Genomic DNA, 13781 nt, shown 5'->3' on the forward strand with positions numbered 1-13781 from the left:
GTACGTACGTACGTACGTACGTACGTATGTACGTACGTTCGTATGTCAGCATTTTTTTCGTTTTCGATATCTCAAGAACGGATTGAGATATCGCCCTCAACCAAAATTTTTTCGAAAGATATTATCATAATGAAGATCTGAAAGAAATTTGAACGAAATCGGTCAAGCCGTTTTTTTTTTATAAAAAAAAAACGAATTAATTACAAACAATTTAATTAAAATACGTTCTAATCTAATCACAACAATGAAGTTACGGAATCAATAATAACTGTATTATCTAATGGGAAGTTAGTCGTATTAGCACCGACCAAAGCGTGCTCAGACCAATTTTTTCTTACCTATTTTATGCAACCGCTTCTCAACGCAGCCATTTTTGCATGAAAAATGACTGACGTCATCCTCAAACTAAAGACGATCATTTCTAAGCCGTCTTAGTTTTATGTATCGTCGGTTTTAAAAGAATAATAATTGAGGAACGCATTTTTTGTTTTGGAGTTCTTTTTTTTTACGACTTATCGATCAAAACACAAAAATAAAGATCGTAAAGGCTAAACGACACAGTTGAGGCAATTTTATATATGAAATGGGAACTTACAGGGTAATTTTTTGGACTTATCACACGTTACATAAAAAATCGTTTTTAAAAAGATAAAAATTTCGTGAGCACTACCTTCGCCTTAGGTTTTGGCAGAAAAAAGTTGACAAAAATGTAGACATTTCTTTGCTAAACATTTCAAAGTGGACAGGTGCTTTTTCTGTTTAATTTTGTACAAAGTCATAAATCAATCACATGTTCTTTGTAAACAATTAAAGAATTAATTAATTACTTGATCAGTACAAATGCCAAACAGAAAAAATTAACAAAACGACAATTCATTGAAAAGAGCAAGAGGCTTTTTTCGAACCGACTACAAATTGTAGTGCAATTTCTTGTAATACTGGTTGTATGCATATTTTTCATTATTTATTATTTTTTAAATATACTGGCAGTATGGTCGCTTTTGTTGTCACAGGTTGAGTTCACACTTGTACTTATTTCTGTTACATTGGCCTTACGATTAGTATTAGTCAACTGACCAGTTGGTATATTTAAGACACATCAAGTAAATTTAAAGTTTGAGAAATAAAAGAGAAAACAGGATAAACCCTTTCATTAAATAAAAGAAAGAGTAGGTATACCTAGTCATTTATCTTTTTTTTCTCTTAAAATGTAATGTATATGTTATAAAAGCACTAAACTTTCTTTTTTTTTTATAGGTCATGGAATACTTCATGTACCAAGAGCCCCAAAAACTCCAATGAACATTATTACAATGGAGACAAACACCTAAAGCGGATGGTAAATAAAATCAATAATTTAAAATTCATTTAAAAAAGTAACAGGTTTTTTGAATGAATAATAGCCGATTAAATTTTTTTTTTTAAAGTTTGACCCCTTTTGCTATTATTCATTTATTTAAAAACGAGAAAAAATCATAATTAAACAAAGTTATTATAAAACAAGTGACTACTAGAAACATATGAATAGGTAAATCAACATTTCAGCGGTAATAACTTAGAATTTGAAGTTTCATAAAATTTATGAAGAGATTTACCTTGAATTTATTTTTAAAGTATCAATTTAGGAAAATCCAACTATTCGTTGTCATGTTCTTATTAAATAAAGTAATCAGTATACCTAGTAGCAGCAAAAATTTGATAATTACAATCAATGAATCCTACCTTTCGATGAAATCCAGTCGAGTCCACATCCATTAAAAATCCTTCTTATCACCCATAAAAATGTTTTCCCTTTATCAATTTCAGTTCGGCATGGTTAAACTAGTTCAAAATTGCAATAGAATAGGAGGGGAAGCAGGCTAATTCAAAGCAAATTTATCAAGACCTCGTAATTACCTATCACTTCCTGCAAATGAACACGAAAATTTTAATTCGTGTCAAAATATCTTAAAAAGTTGTTTGTATTTAACAAATTAGACTAAATCTTATTAAATCTAAACGTTTTTCGATGTATAATCAATAAAAACATCGGTTGTTTACTTTGAGGAAGTTATAGACAAAAGTAGGAAAAAAAATGAATTGCCAAGAAAACCTATATGCACATCGTAATCAGCAATATTTACTAATTATATTTCGATAATCACATAATTTCCAACAAACTTTGTAAGTTATAATTTTTGAATTTCTTACCTACGTTTGCAATGGCTGCATAACAAAACCTTAAATGACAGGCATGATTATTTCAAAGCCGCCGTCCTTTTATCGTACCTTTTTTGTTTAATAAAACTTGAAGAACGTTTCATTTGTTTTGGCACTTCTTTTTTTACAATTTCGAAGAATCACTCGAATTTATATATTGTTTAAATGTTTTACATTAATTTTTATGCAAAACCTATCACACGTTCGTTGTAATTAAAATACAAATTGAACATAACCAAGACGATCATATAGCTACAGTGTTTATTAATAACCTGAATTATTTTACGGAAACTACAAAATGTCGAAGCTCTTCGCGGAAATCATTGTAATTAGCAGTTTTTAAAAAATTTAATAAATTGCCAAGTACTTCGGCCATGACTGAGTTATCACAGTTAAAAATACAAAGAAAATATTAAATTATCTAAAAAATCTTTATACACATCGTAATCAGCAATAATTAATCATAAGATTTAGACAATTACATGGCTCCTAGCAAAATATTTTACAACAAAATTCTTTAATTAACTTCCCATTAGGAAGTTATTGTAATTGGGTCGAAAAGTGAAATCGGAATTTTCATTATATTTCCACGTTTTAACATATTAGTAGCATGCTAGCCAATTTTTTTGATGATGTGTGTATGTACGTACGTACGTACGTACGTACGTACGTACGTACGTACGTACGTATGTACGTACGTACGTATGTACGTACGTTCGTATGTCAGCATTTTTTTCGTTTTCGATATCTCAAGAACGGATTGAGATATCGCCCTCAACCAAAATTTTTTCGAAAGATATTATCATAATGAAGATCTGAAAGAAATTTGAACGAAATCGGTCAAGCCGTTTTTTTTTTATAAAAAAAAAACGAATTAATTACAAACAATTTAATTAAAATACGTTCTAATCTAATCACAACAATGAAGTTACGGAATCAATAATAACTGTATTATCTAATGGGAAGTTAGTCGTATTAGCACCGACCAAAGCGTGCTCAGACCAATTTTTTCTTACCTATTTTATGCAACCGCTTCTCAACGCAGCCATTTTTGCATGAAAAATGACTGACGTCATCCTCAAACTAAAGACGATCATTTCTAAGCCGTCTTAGTTTTATGTATCGTCGGTTTTAAAAGAATAATAATTGAGGAACGCATTTTTTGTTTTGGAGTTCTTTTTTTTTACGACTTATCGATCAAAACACAAAAATAAAGATCGTAAAGGCTAAACGACACAGTTGAGGCAATTTTATATATGAAATGGGAACTTACAGGGTAATTTTTTGGACTTATCACACGTTACATAAAAAATCGTTTTTAAAAAGATAAAAATTTCGTGAGCACTACCTTCGCCTTAGGTTTTGGCAGAAAAAAGTTGACAAAAATGTAGACATTTCTTTGCTAAACATTTCAAAGTGGACAGGTGCTTTTTCTGTTTAATTTTGTACAAAGTCATAAATCAATCACATGTTCTTTGTAAACAATTAAAGAATTAATTAATTACTTGATCAGTACAAATGCCAAACAGAAAAAATTAACAAAACGACAATTCATTGAAAAGAGCAAGAGGCTTTTTTCGAACCGACTACAAATTGTAGTGCAATTTCTTGTAATACTGGTTGTATGCATATTTTTCATTATTTATTATTTTTTAAATATACTGGCAGTATGATATTCATATTGCCTTTTATTTTAAAAAAATTAAATGAAAATGATTGGAAGTCACTTGTTTTATAATGTTCGAAAGCAGCTTCTTTCTTTCTATCGTTTGATTAAGTGTTTTACTAAATTTACTCTTCATTTTGTACCTACGATACATTAATTAGATATCAAAGATCACCTTTTCAGTAGTTAAATGAATACCAGAGTTTTATGTTTTTGGAAGCTGATATCATGAACAAAGACAAATAGTAATAAACGAAATAATTTCGACAAATCATGTATCTTTATTTTACCTGTTGAATCTTTGTAATTTAGAAAACAGTTGCGTGTTAAGTACACATTTTTTTTTTTATTTAGTTGTGAAACATTATGGAATGGGACAAAAAATAATGAGTAAATTGGTTTTATTAAAAAAAAAAAGAGCAAAAATCATATCACAATATGATTTTTTAAGTACGTAATTCAATTCTGCTGCCTCCCTTATTAGAATGTTCCATATTGGTCCTAGGAGTTCTTCGTTTCTTGACGAGTTTTTGTCACTTTTGTCTTCTTAGATTCTTTGTAACTTATTGTAAATAATTAATTACACTAGCACCAATACTATGATAGGCAAATAATTCAAACGAAACCCAACACTTTACACTATTTGTAGAGCATTACTTTTGTTAATAACTTCAAGAAGAAATCGTTAACAAAAAATATGTGTAGTACTAAAGTCAGTGCACATTACAAGACACCACAACTTATTTCATTTTATTTTTCAGGTCGCACTAACCACACTACATTGCAGTGTAACTCGTTAATGGCCCAACCAACCCCAATGAAGATGATTGACTACTGAATAGCAATGAAGACAATCACTTAAAGCTCATGGTAAATAAAATCAATCAAAACCACTCTGGAAAAGCAATTGGCTTTTTAAATTGATAATAGCTGATTTCGTTTCACTTGTCCAATCTTTAGTCCCTTTTTGTAATCATAAACGCAATTTTTATTATTCATTTCTTTCGAAATAACAAATGTTCAGAAACAAATGAAATTATAATAAAACAAGTGACTACCAGAAGCAGTTCGATTGTGAAATTTAAAATGTACCTTTTGATCTTTGATCGGATCCTGCTAGTTAAAATACCAATTTTCATGCCAAAATCGTTACTTCACTCCAATGTTGTTAAGATAGTTCAGGAATTTCAATAGAACAATATGAAAATAGTATGGAATGGGGCCCAAACCAACAGTAATTTGTTGATATCTCGTTAACTTCCACTTTCTGAAAAAAATACGAAAATACCTTAATTTGTCTGAAGATATCGTAAAAAACCGTTTGTATTTGACAAATCACTCGATTTATATATCGTTTAAATGTTTCCCATTAAGTTTTATACAAAACCTATCACACATGCTTTGTAATTGAAAGATGCAGGTAGATTCAAATTGAACAACATAACCAAGAGGATCATAGACACTGTATTTAACAGTGAATATATTATTTTACAGAAATTACAAATTGCAAATTGTTGCAATTTACAAATTTGGCAATTTTTGAAAAAATTAACAAATCCCAAGGACATCGACTGTGACCGAGTAAGTATAGTCAAAAATATAACAAAAAAATTCAATTACCGAAAATACGTATATGCACATCTTAATCAGTAATATTTAATGATAAGATTTAGACAGTTTTATGACTCCCAGCAAAATTAATTAACTTATATTTTTTAATTTCTTACCTACTTCATGCAATGGCTTCAGAAGGCAACCATTTTTGTATGAAAAATGAGTGACGTCAACCTCGTACGAATGACGATCATTTCTAAGCCGCCTTAGTTTTATGTATCGTCGCTTTTATAATTGAAGAACGCTTTTTATTGTTTCGGCGTTCTTTTTTTTAACGACTTTTCCATCAAATGACAAGAATTACGGCATTTATCGTTTTTTAAAATGTTTTCAAAAGATTTATAATTGGTTCTATATCAATAAAACTAAATTAAATTATTGAAATAATCACTAATAAGTAAAACAAACACCATTTAAAAGGTGTTTTAAATGGATAAAGTTTGTTATTTCGAAAGAGGGAGATGTTATAAGATAAGGTGTTAATTATTTAAACATTCCGACATTGTATTTAAAAAAAATGTTTCTAACTCATCAAAATATATATTCTTAATATTTTGCCTTATCGAAGTGCAATACTATTTTTCTGTTTAATTAAATATATAGTTAGATAAAAAAAAATCAATTCTTAATAAACTTTATTTAAACTAACTATAACCTAATTTAAGGTGCTCAGTTTGTTTTTCCCTTTCTTGCAAATTCGGTTAGGTTAGGTTACCTTGATTCTCTAATTACATATTTAAATAGAAAAAGAATTTTGCACTTTGAAGGGGCAAATTAATGAAGATACTTTAATATTTAGAAAACGTTTTTTCATGTTTTCATGCAATTTTTTATCAAATTAAAAGGCATATTATGACTTACCACACCTTACTTAAAAAAGTAAAAATTTCTTCACTTTAAGGAAAAAGTTCATTCATAATTATGCAGAAATATATTATTAGATATTTCATAGCTCAACATTTCAAATTGACAACTGAATAGTAATGATGACCATTACTTAAAATCAATCAGTTGAAACAACTCTAGAAAAGCAATTGGCTTTTTAAATTTATGATAGCTGATGTTGTTTCACTTGTCCAATCTTTGGTCCTTTTTTGTAATCATGAACGCAATTTTTATTATTCATTTGTTACGAAATGATATGTTCATAAACAAATAAAAACTATAGGTAATAAAACAAGTGACTACCAGAAGCAGTTCGATTGTGAAATTTAAAATGTACCTTTTGATCTTTGATCGGATCCTGCTAGTTAAAATACCAATTTTCATGCCAAAATCGTTACTTCACTCCAATGTTGTTAAGATAGTTCAGGAATTTCAATAGAACAATATGAAAATAGTATGGAATGGGGCCCAAACCAACAGTAATTTGTTGATATCTCGTTAACTTCCACTTTCTGAAAAAAATACGAAAATACCTTAATTTGTCTGAAGATATCGTAAAAAACCGTTTGTATTTGACAAATCACTCGATTTATATATCGTTTAAATGTTTCCCATTAAGTTTTATACAAAACCTATCACACATGCTTTGTAATTGAAAGATGCAGGTAGATTCAAATTGAACAACATAACCAAGAGGATCATAGACACTGTATTTAACAGTGAATATATTATTTTACAGAAATTACAAATTGCAAATTGTTGCAATTTACAAATTTGGCAATTTTTGAAAAAATTAACAAATCCCAAGGACATCGACTGTGACCGAGTAAGTATAGTCAAAAATATAACAAAAAAATTCAATTACCGAAAATACGTATATGCACATCTTAATCAGTAATATTTAATGATAAGATTTAGACAGTTTTATGACTCCCAGCAAAATTAATTAACTTATATTTTTTAATTTCTTACCTACTTCATGCAATGGCTTCAGAAGGCAACCATTTTTGTATGAAAAATGAGTGACGTCAACCTCGTACGAATGACGATCATTTCTAAGCCGCCTTAGTTTTATGTATCGTCGCTTTTATAATTGAAGAACGCTTTTTATTGTTTCGGCGTTCTTTTTTTTAACGACTTTTCCATCAAATGACAAGAATTACGGCATTTATCGTTTTTTAAAATGTTTTCAAAAGATTTATAATTGGTTCTATATCAATAAAACTAAATTAAATTATTGAAATAATCACTAATAAGTAAAACAAACACCATTTAAAAGGTGTTTTAAATGGATAAAGTTTGTTATTTCGAAAGAGGGAGATGTTATAAGATAAGGTGTTAATTATTTAAACATTCCGACATTGTATTTAANACTATAGGTAATAAAACAAGTGACTACCATTGTTTGTTGTTAAATTTAAACTGTACCTTTTGATCTATGATCTGATCCTTGTTAAAAAATCTACCTTTACCATAAAATCATTACTTTATTTCAATATTGGTTCAACAATTGTAATAGAACAATCTAAAAATCTTTTTTTCCTAACATAAATACTTATAAAACAGAATTAGTTGGAATATCATCTTTTCTAATATTTATTTAATTATAGGAAATAAACAGTAGTAAGGGCACTTTTCCAACTAATTTTCCTTCCATATATATTTATATTTTGAAAATAAAACGCGTTATGTTGATTAACATGCCATGATAAAGTCTTGTAATTAAGGAGAATGGTGGATGGTCGTTTTTACAGTAAAAGAAAACTTTTTTCTTTTTATTCTGACTTTTAATCAACAGTTGAAAAAGAGGGAAGTGCTTGATACATAATTAATAGTTGTATAAAATGAATTGCACTTATTTAATTTAATTTATGTTACTAACATTACATTCTAATATATTTTATTGCTTTAACGATTTTTATAATTACTGTAACGTCCATGTTTCGTCCTTATTTAGGGAACATCTTCATAGCTTGGTGGTTTCTTGTAAAAGGCAAAAATAATATACTAACGTCGCTTTTAATAAGTACAGATATGAACACAAACAATTTAGGCAGTGATATATATCTAAACAAAACACTTAACACATTGTATATAACTCTTTCTCTGTACATATAACACAGAGAATACACTTTACACTTCCAAGGTTCTGTAGGCTGCCTTTCTTTCAGGTTTCATGAACATCACGTTACAACACGATTATCCCAACCGTCTAACCACCCTCCCAATCAAGAGCTGTGGAAACCGATATCGAACAAGACCCAATGACTTACAAAGATGGAAAAGTAATCCAGCAATTGGTTAAAATCATCAATTAAAAAGTAAGTGTTTTTGTAACACATTGTAAATCGTAAGTCTTGTTAGAATTTAGGAAATGCAATAATTATTTGGTGTGAAAAGTAGTAGTGAAAAGCACTTACAAAGTTCTCGTATAGTTTCTGAATTATAACATAATCATATAGTCAAGTCTCATAATATGTAAAAGCGATTAAATCCTTTTGAATCGCATAATAAGTAAATAGTCTTTATTAATTAATTTTAAATTTTGACTACAAGTGCTACTTCACCTGTATCTGTTTTAGGAAAAGAAAGATCAATGGCAAACAAATGAGCATAAATCAAAAGATGAGTATAGAATAGTTGAACAACACAGGAAAACAGACGATTGTGGTATTAGTTTTCTTTCAAGACAGTAAGTTAACATTGCTTTGTGTTGTTCACTATGTAATAAGAAATGATCAGTTATATTGGTTGTTCTGTATTCGTTAGGTTTATCAATTTATATTGAATCTCTTAAATCTCTAGAAAAATGCTGTTCATTCGAAAATATATAGTGTTAGGTAAGTCATCTTCTTTTGTTTTGACATTATTATAAAAAGAATGCAATTGTATCAAAATACATTTTTATTTTATTTCAAAAATCCTACCTTGTGGTCCGAATACTTCTAATCAAAATGAGGACAAGAAAATCTGCCATTGCCGTAGAAAAGTTGCTTTGTCCAATGTATCCTTTAAAATTGTTGCAGTTAAGCTGGTGGTATCATGATAAAAACTGTTAGCAAGGTGGCTCGTGTTAACACCACCCATTAGTAGCTCGTAACCATAATTTTCTGTACAAAACAATTACAGTGCTTTAATTCTTTTTGAAATATCATCAGAATTAGTTGCAAAGGGCGAATTAGGTCGAGTTTTGTGATATTGAATGGATTTTTTACGTTAAATAATTTATTTGTACTTGGCTATGACCGTGGAGAGGTTTGGCAGAAATTTTGAGAAAAAAGTTATTTCCGAAAAAAAACTATATGCACATCGTAATCAGCAATATTTATCGATAAAATTTCCGCAATTGCATGACTTTCAGCAAATATTTTTAGTCAAAATTTTTATATTTCTTACCTACAAAATGCAAGGAGTCCCTCAATCGGCCATTTTCGGTGTGCTAAATGACTGTTGCATATGACCCAATCAGAAACTAACATCATTTCTAAGCACTCTTTACCAGTCTAGTGCCGATTTTTTAAAAAATAACCGGGAAAGTAAAATATTTACACAAAAAGTGGTTTATTTTATAAGATTAATGTGCAAAAAACAAATAAACACGTATAAGTATCATAAAAATCTGTAAACCTCAATCAGTTATTGGAAAACGTCTTTTAGTTATAATTTCAGTCCAATATATTTAACTTTTTTAGAAGTGATAAAATAAATTTCATTAATAACAGTTGAATAGAAAATAATCACCGTGATCATAAAGTCGTCAGTCTTAAGACTGGTTGGATACGCACCTTCACTCTTTCCTATCCTGAGCTAATCTTTGTATTTCCCTAAAACTAGAACATCCTACATCTTTAACTATTCGCCAATAATAATTTAATCTAGGTCTACCTCTACTCCTCTTAACTCCTGTTTCTGCCTCTAGTATATCTGACCAGCCAATAGACTGACAATAATTAATAAATAATATTTAGGTAAATAAAAATAAATAACCTCAAAAGCTAAAGATTGGAAACAAAATTGATCACATCTTGTGTTAGCCTTCTTATTTTTTTAATAATATAAAACAATAAATTCTATGGCATTTGTTTTATGAACTTGCTTTTTTACTTTCATTAACGGTTATATGAAATAGTCCTTTTGTATTTTTTGTCTGTTTGAAAGACGTTTTTCTTCTTTTAAACCTAATAAATATTGTAGAGAAAATGTGTTATGTCTGTAAAACCTATCTTATTTTTTATCACAAGTATTTTGAATGCTAACGTAGTGTTATAAAAATACAGTATCAAAGTATTTCAAAGCATTATTTTTATTAAACATAAATCTATAATACATTTCATGTACTTTAATTGGTATCCTCTTCTTTTTCATTGTTAATTTTTGGTTTTACATCTTCATTTTGAATTTTGTCCAAAATTGGATCAATTTTAGGTGGTAGTAGAAGTTTGATGGGGTCTATAACTTTACTCTTGTTTATAGTTAGAAGACCGTCTTTTTGTAGAGTTTGCACGGAAACTCCAAGATATGTGGCAACGCTGTTGGGTGGAAAAATCGTGTGCAAACATTTTTGCAAATAAGAGATCAAATCGTCTGCAAAGCACATACAAAATCTGCTGAAGGATTCTTTTGAATTTGCCGAAAACGCTTGATGTTCCGCATTATATAAAATAAGGATCAAGTTCGAAATGACGAGAAGAGACTCTTCCAAGCACGACATGATCTCTTCTATAATTGCGAAGGGTAGGCAGGATCGTAGTTCGTTAAAAACAATCAAAATTTGATTCAAGTACTCGGCAAGAGGATAAAATTCCAGCAAAGTTTCCGGAGGTCGTGCTGGGTCGACATCTTTACCTTTCCATGTAATGTTTGAGTGAACTTTGTTGATGAACGTAAACCTTTCTATGTTTTTTTCGAAATTAGTCGTTGCCTTTAATACTGACTCTTTGAAGGCACTTTTTATCGTTTTAACAAAGATTGGCACCATCAAGGACCTAAAATCACATCCTACCCGACTAAATGATAATCCGAAATACATGCTCTGTCCCAAAACCGTGTCCAAAGGTGACACTCCGCGATCCAAATCTTCTTCCAATGTTTTAAGAAAAATCGACACCTAGAGACGAACGCTTGTAGGATAAATAAAAATAAAACTCCGTATTAATAAAATTACCCTGTCCGATATCCAACTGAAAAATATTATATTGCAATTAGTTAATTGGTTCCTGGGGGAGGCTAAAGGACCATGCTCATCATCATTAAATATTGCTTTATATTGGGTAACTATACTGAATAAGTTAACCCTGGTTACCTCAATTGTTTTTGTAAGATGATGATAAGCTATAAAATCATTTTAATGAATACTTAAACTGATTGTAATTCTACAAACATTTTTTTAGTGTCTTACGGTCATCATTTGGAATAGAATTTAAACAGTTATTTAGCCATGTGTTGCGAGTTTGTAAAAATTTCATGCGAAGTTCTGATTCAGAGAATATCTCCATTCGCCTTAAATAGGCGACCAACTGAAGACACTTTGGAAGCTGAATACCTAATCGTAACTGTTCTAATAATTTATTTAACATGACCAACCACAGTTTTTCGACGTCGTCCTTTATTGCCTAAAAGAAGTAACACGTCGAATCCCTTAGAAATTCAAGTAAGAATAGTAGGTGCCAGCATTTATGTGTAGGGCTGTTTATAAATTACGTAACGCAAATGGTCAAAAACTGATGAATTTTGTGTTTCCTAATTTATAAATAGTATCTTTGTGTTTTTTGTATTACCAAATTATTTGAGAGTATTTGGCAACTTTGCGTTGAAAATGTGGGGAAATTACAATGACAGGCGTCAGTTTGAAAAGATTTTTGTAACGGAAATTATTGAGGGACGGTTCTTGTGAATTGAACATTAATTGTACTTTATATTTTGTGAATAATGGGTGCTTATCTGATGTATAAATTAAGCAGAATTTATCCGTGTTCAAATCATTTACAATAAACAATTTTGTGAAGATACATTTAGTTGGCAAGCAATACATTGGGAGTGGGGTGTTGTGAGTAAAGTGTATAAGTACTGTTGAAGACTTTGAAGTGCCTGAAAATCTACCCTTTAGAATTATAACAGGTACCTATATAGTGTTTAACATTTCTAATTAACAATAGTTAAGCTAGATTTAATAAAACTTCTAATTTATAACTCTCATTGATTAACCTGTTCCTGTTCCTGTTCCTGCGTTGTCAGTATTTAATGAAAATTGTCCACGTAGTAAGTTTTAAGTTGTGTCCGATCATAAGAAAATGTTTTTAATGTGTAAAATACCCACCTTTAATATTTGTATGTCAGATCGTTTGAAACATAGTCTCCTAACATAGGACGCTAACTCTAATGCATCTTCATAAAAGCCTCCGTTTATGAAAGACTCCATTAGCTGTGGTAGTTCTAAAATTTCGAGTAATTGGGCATTTCTGGTAAGTGTGAGTGAATTAAGCTTCCGAATACTGTTTATATCTTTCGTTTTATTGAGAAAGTTCTCAAATTGTTTTTCAAATTGAGGGATGTCCAGTAACAATGTTCCCAGCTTGTTCTCAATTAATGTAAACTGCCCAAATAGTGACTGAGAACATTGAGCCGTCTCTAAGAACACTTTATAGTTTGAGACAGCCAATTCTTGAATCTGATCTTCTAACAGGTGCTTCTCATCATTTAATTTTATCGGTTCCTTTTGCAACTCTTCAGCTGTTAAAGACCCTACTCTTGATATGTAATCTTTGAGGGGGGAACTATCTATCCATTCAGCTGAAACATTACGTACGTTAGGATTTTTATGATTAAGGTTTAATTTTTCATTGAACCTACATGGGTATCCATCTGGAAACAGTAAATCTTGTAAACGTTCTTCTTCTGACTCCATTTTCAAATTCTCGTTTTTTATTATAAACACGGTAATTTAATGAAAACTATTATCGTTTTCACAAAATGTTTATTTATTTGTAGGTACCTACCATATATTTGCTCTTAATTAGTCGCCGCATGTATTATTTTTTATTACAACCAGTCATAGTGATCGTCGTTATTATCCATAATTCTTGTTGATTATTTATCATATTATATGTTGTCAGATGTTGTCTACTGTTTTTTTACGTTATACCCATTATAGGGTACTTATTACCAACCATAGGATAGGGAATTCCCTGAGGAAGTGGATAGGTGCCCTCAACCGTGTAGTGTGCACAGTGCTCAGCATAATCTATAATTCACAGTACTTTTCTGTTCCTTACACCGTGCATGGGACACGTGTTTTAATATTGTCATATTATCTCGCCACCATAGCGGTGCTAAGATTGGTTCAATAACATCCCCTTATTGGTTTGGCGAATACGCTTAAAATAATAAGATTACGGTAGGAGAAGACACACTCACGAAG

The 13781-nt window shown here is 30.0% G+C and overlaps 1 protein-coding gene and 2 long non-coding RNA genes across 5 annotated transcripts in view; 2 read left to right on the forward strand and 1 right to left on the reverse strand.

The window, feature by feature from the left end:
* LOC108738504 overlaps positions 1-10858 on the forward strand; it is a 14172-nt gene extending 3314 nt beyond the window's left edge. Inside the window, exons 3-7 of one of the 3 annotated variants that reach the window (XR_001937994.2) lie at positions 1258-1339; positions 4627-4735; positions 8536-8685; positions 8947-9204; positions 10838-10857. This is a non-coding gene — a long non-coding RNA (uncharacterized LOC108738504). Of the gene's footprint in view, positions 1-1257; positions 1340-4626; positions 4736-8535; positions 8686-8946; positions 9205-10837 lie in introns of all 3 variants that reach the window. The other 2 variants (XR_001937992.2, XR_001937993.2) reach the window with 2 other exon arrangements.
* LOC112905909 lies at positions 6419-8445 on the forward strand. Its single transcript, XR_003232078.1, has 2 exons — positions 6419-6647; positions 7744-8445. It is a non-coding gene; the product is annotated as an uncharacterized LOC112905909 (long non-coding RNA).
* LOC108738498 (conserved oligomeric Golgi complex subunit 8) lies at positions 10644-13523 on the reverse strand. The gene is made up of 5 exons (XM_018471934.2): positions 13214-13523; positions 12681-13153; positions 11763-11976; positions 11529-11695; positions 10644-11471 (listed from the first exon to the last, which is right to left on the reverse strand). Exons 1-5 carry the CDS (start codon positions 13266-13268, stop codon positions 10704-10706), a joined length of 1677 nt encoding a protein of 558 aa, XP_018327436.1. The 5' UTR covers positions 13269-13523; the 3' UTR covers positions 10644-10703.
* Positions 13524-13781: the final 258 nt, after the last annotated feature.

The sequence above is a fragment of the Agrilus planipennis genome, unplaced genomic scaffold (assembly GCF_000699045.2).
Source record: "Agrilus planipennis isolate EAB-ADULT unplaced genomic scaffold, Apla_2.0 scaffold20, whole genome shotgun sequence".
Lineage (NCBI taxonomy): Eukaryota > Metazoa > Arthropoda > Insecta > Coleoptera > Buprestidae > Agrilus > Agrilus planipennis.

Excerpts from the sequence above, each read along its gene's own strand:
- LOC108738498 (XM_018471934.2), bottom strand. The coding sequence starts at position 13,268 with ATGGAGTCAGAAGAAGAACGTTTACAAGATTTACTGTTTCCAGATGGA. Across the intron at positions 13,154-13,213 it reads GTTTCCAGATGGATACCCAT|CTGAATGGATAGATAGTTCC; the intron begins GTAGGTTCAATG and ends GTAATGTTTCAG. Across the intron at positions 11,977-12,680 it reads CTGACATACAAATATTAAAG|GCAATAAAGGACGACGTCGA; the intron begins GTGGGTATTTTA and ends TACTTCTTTTAG.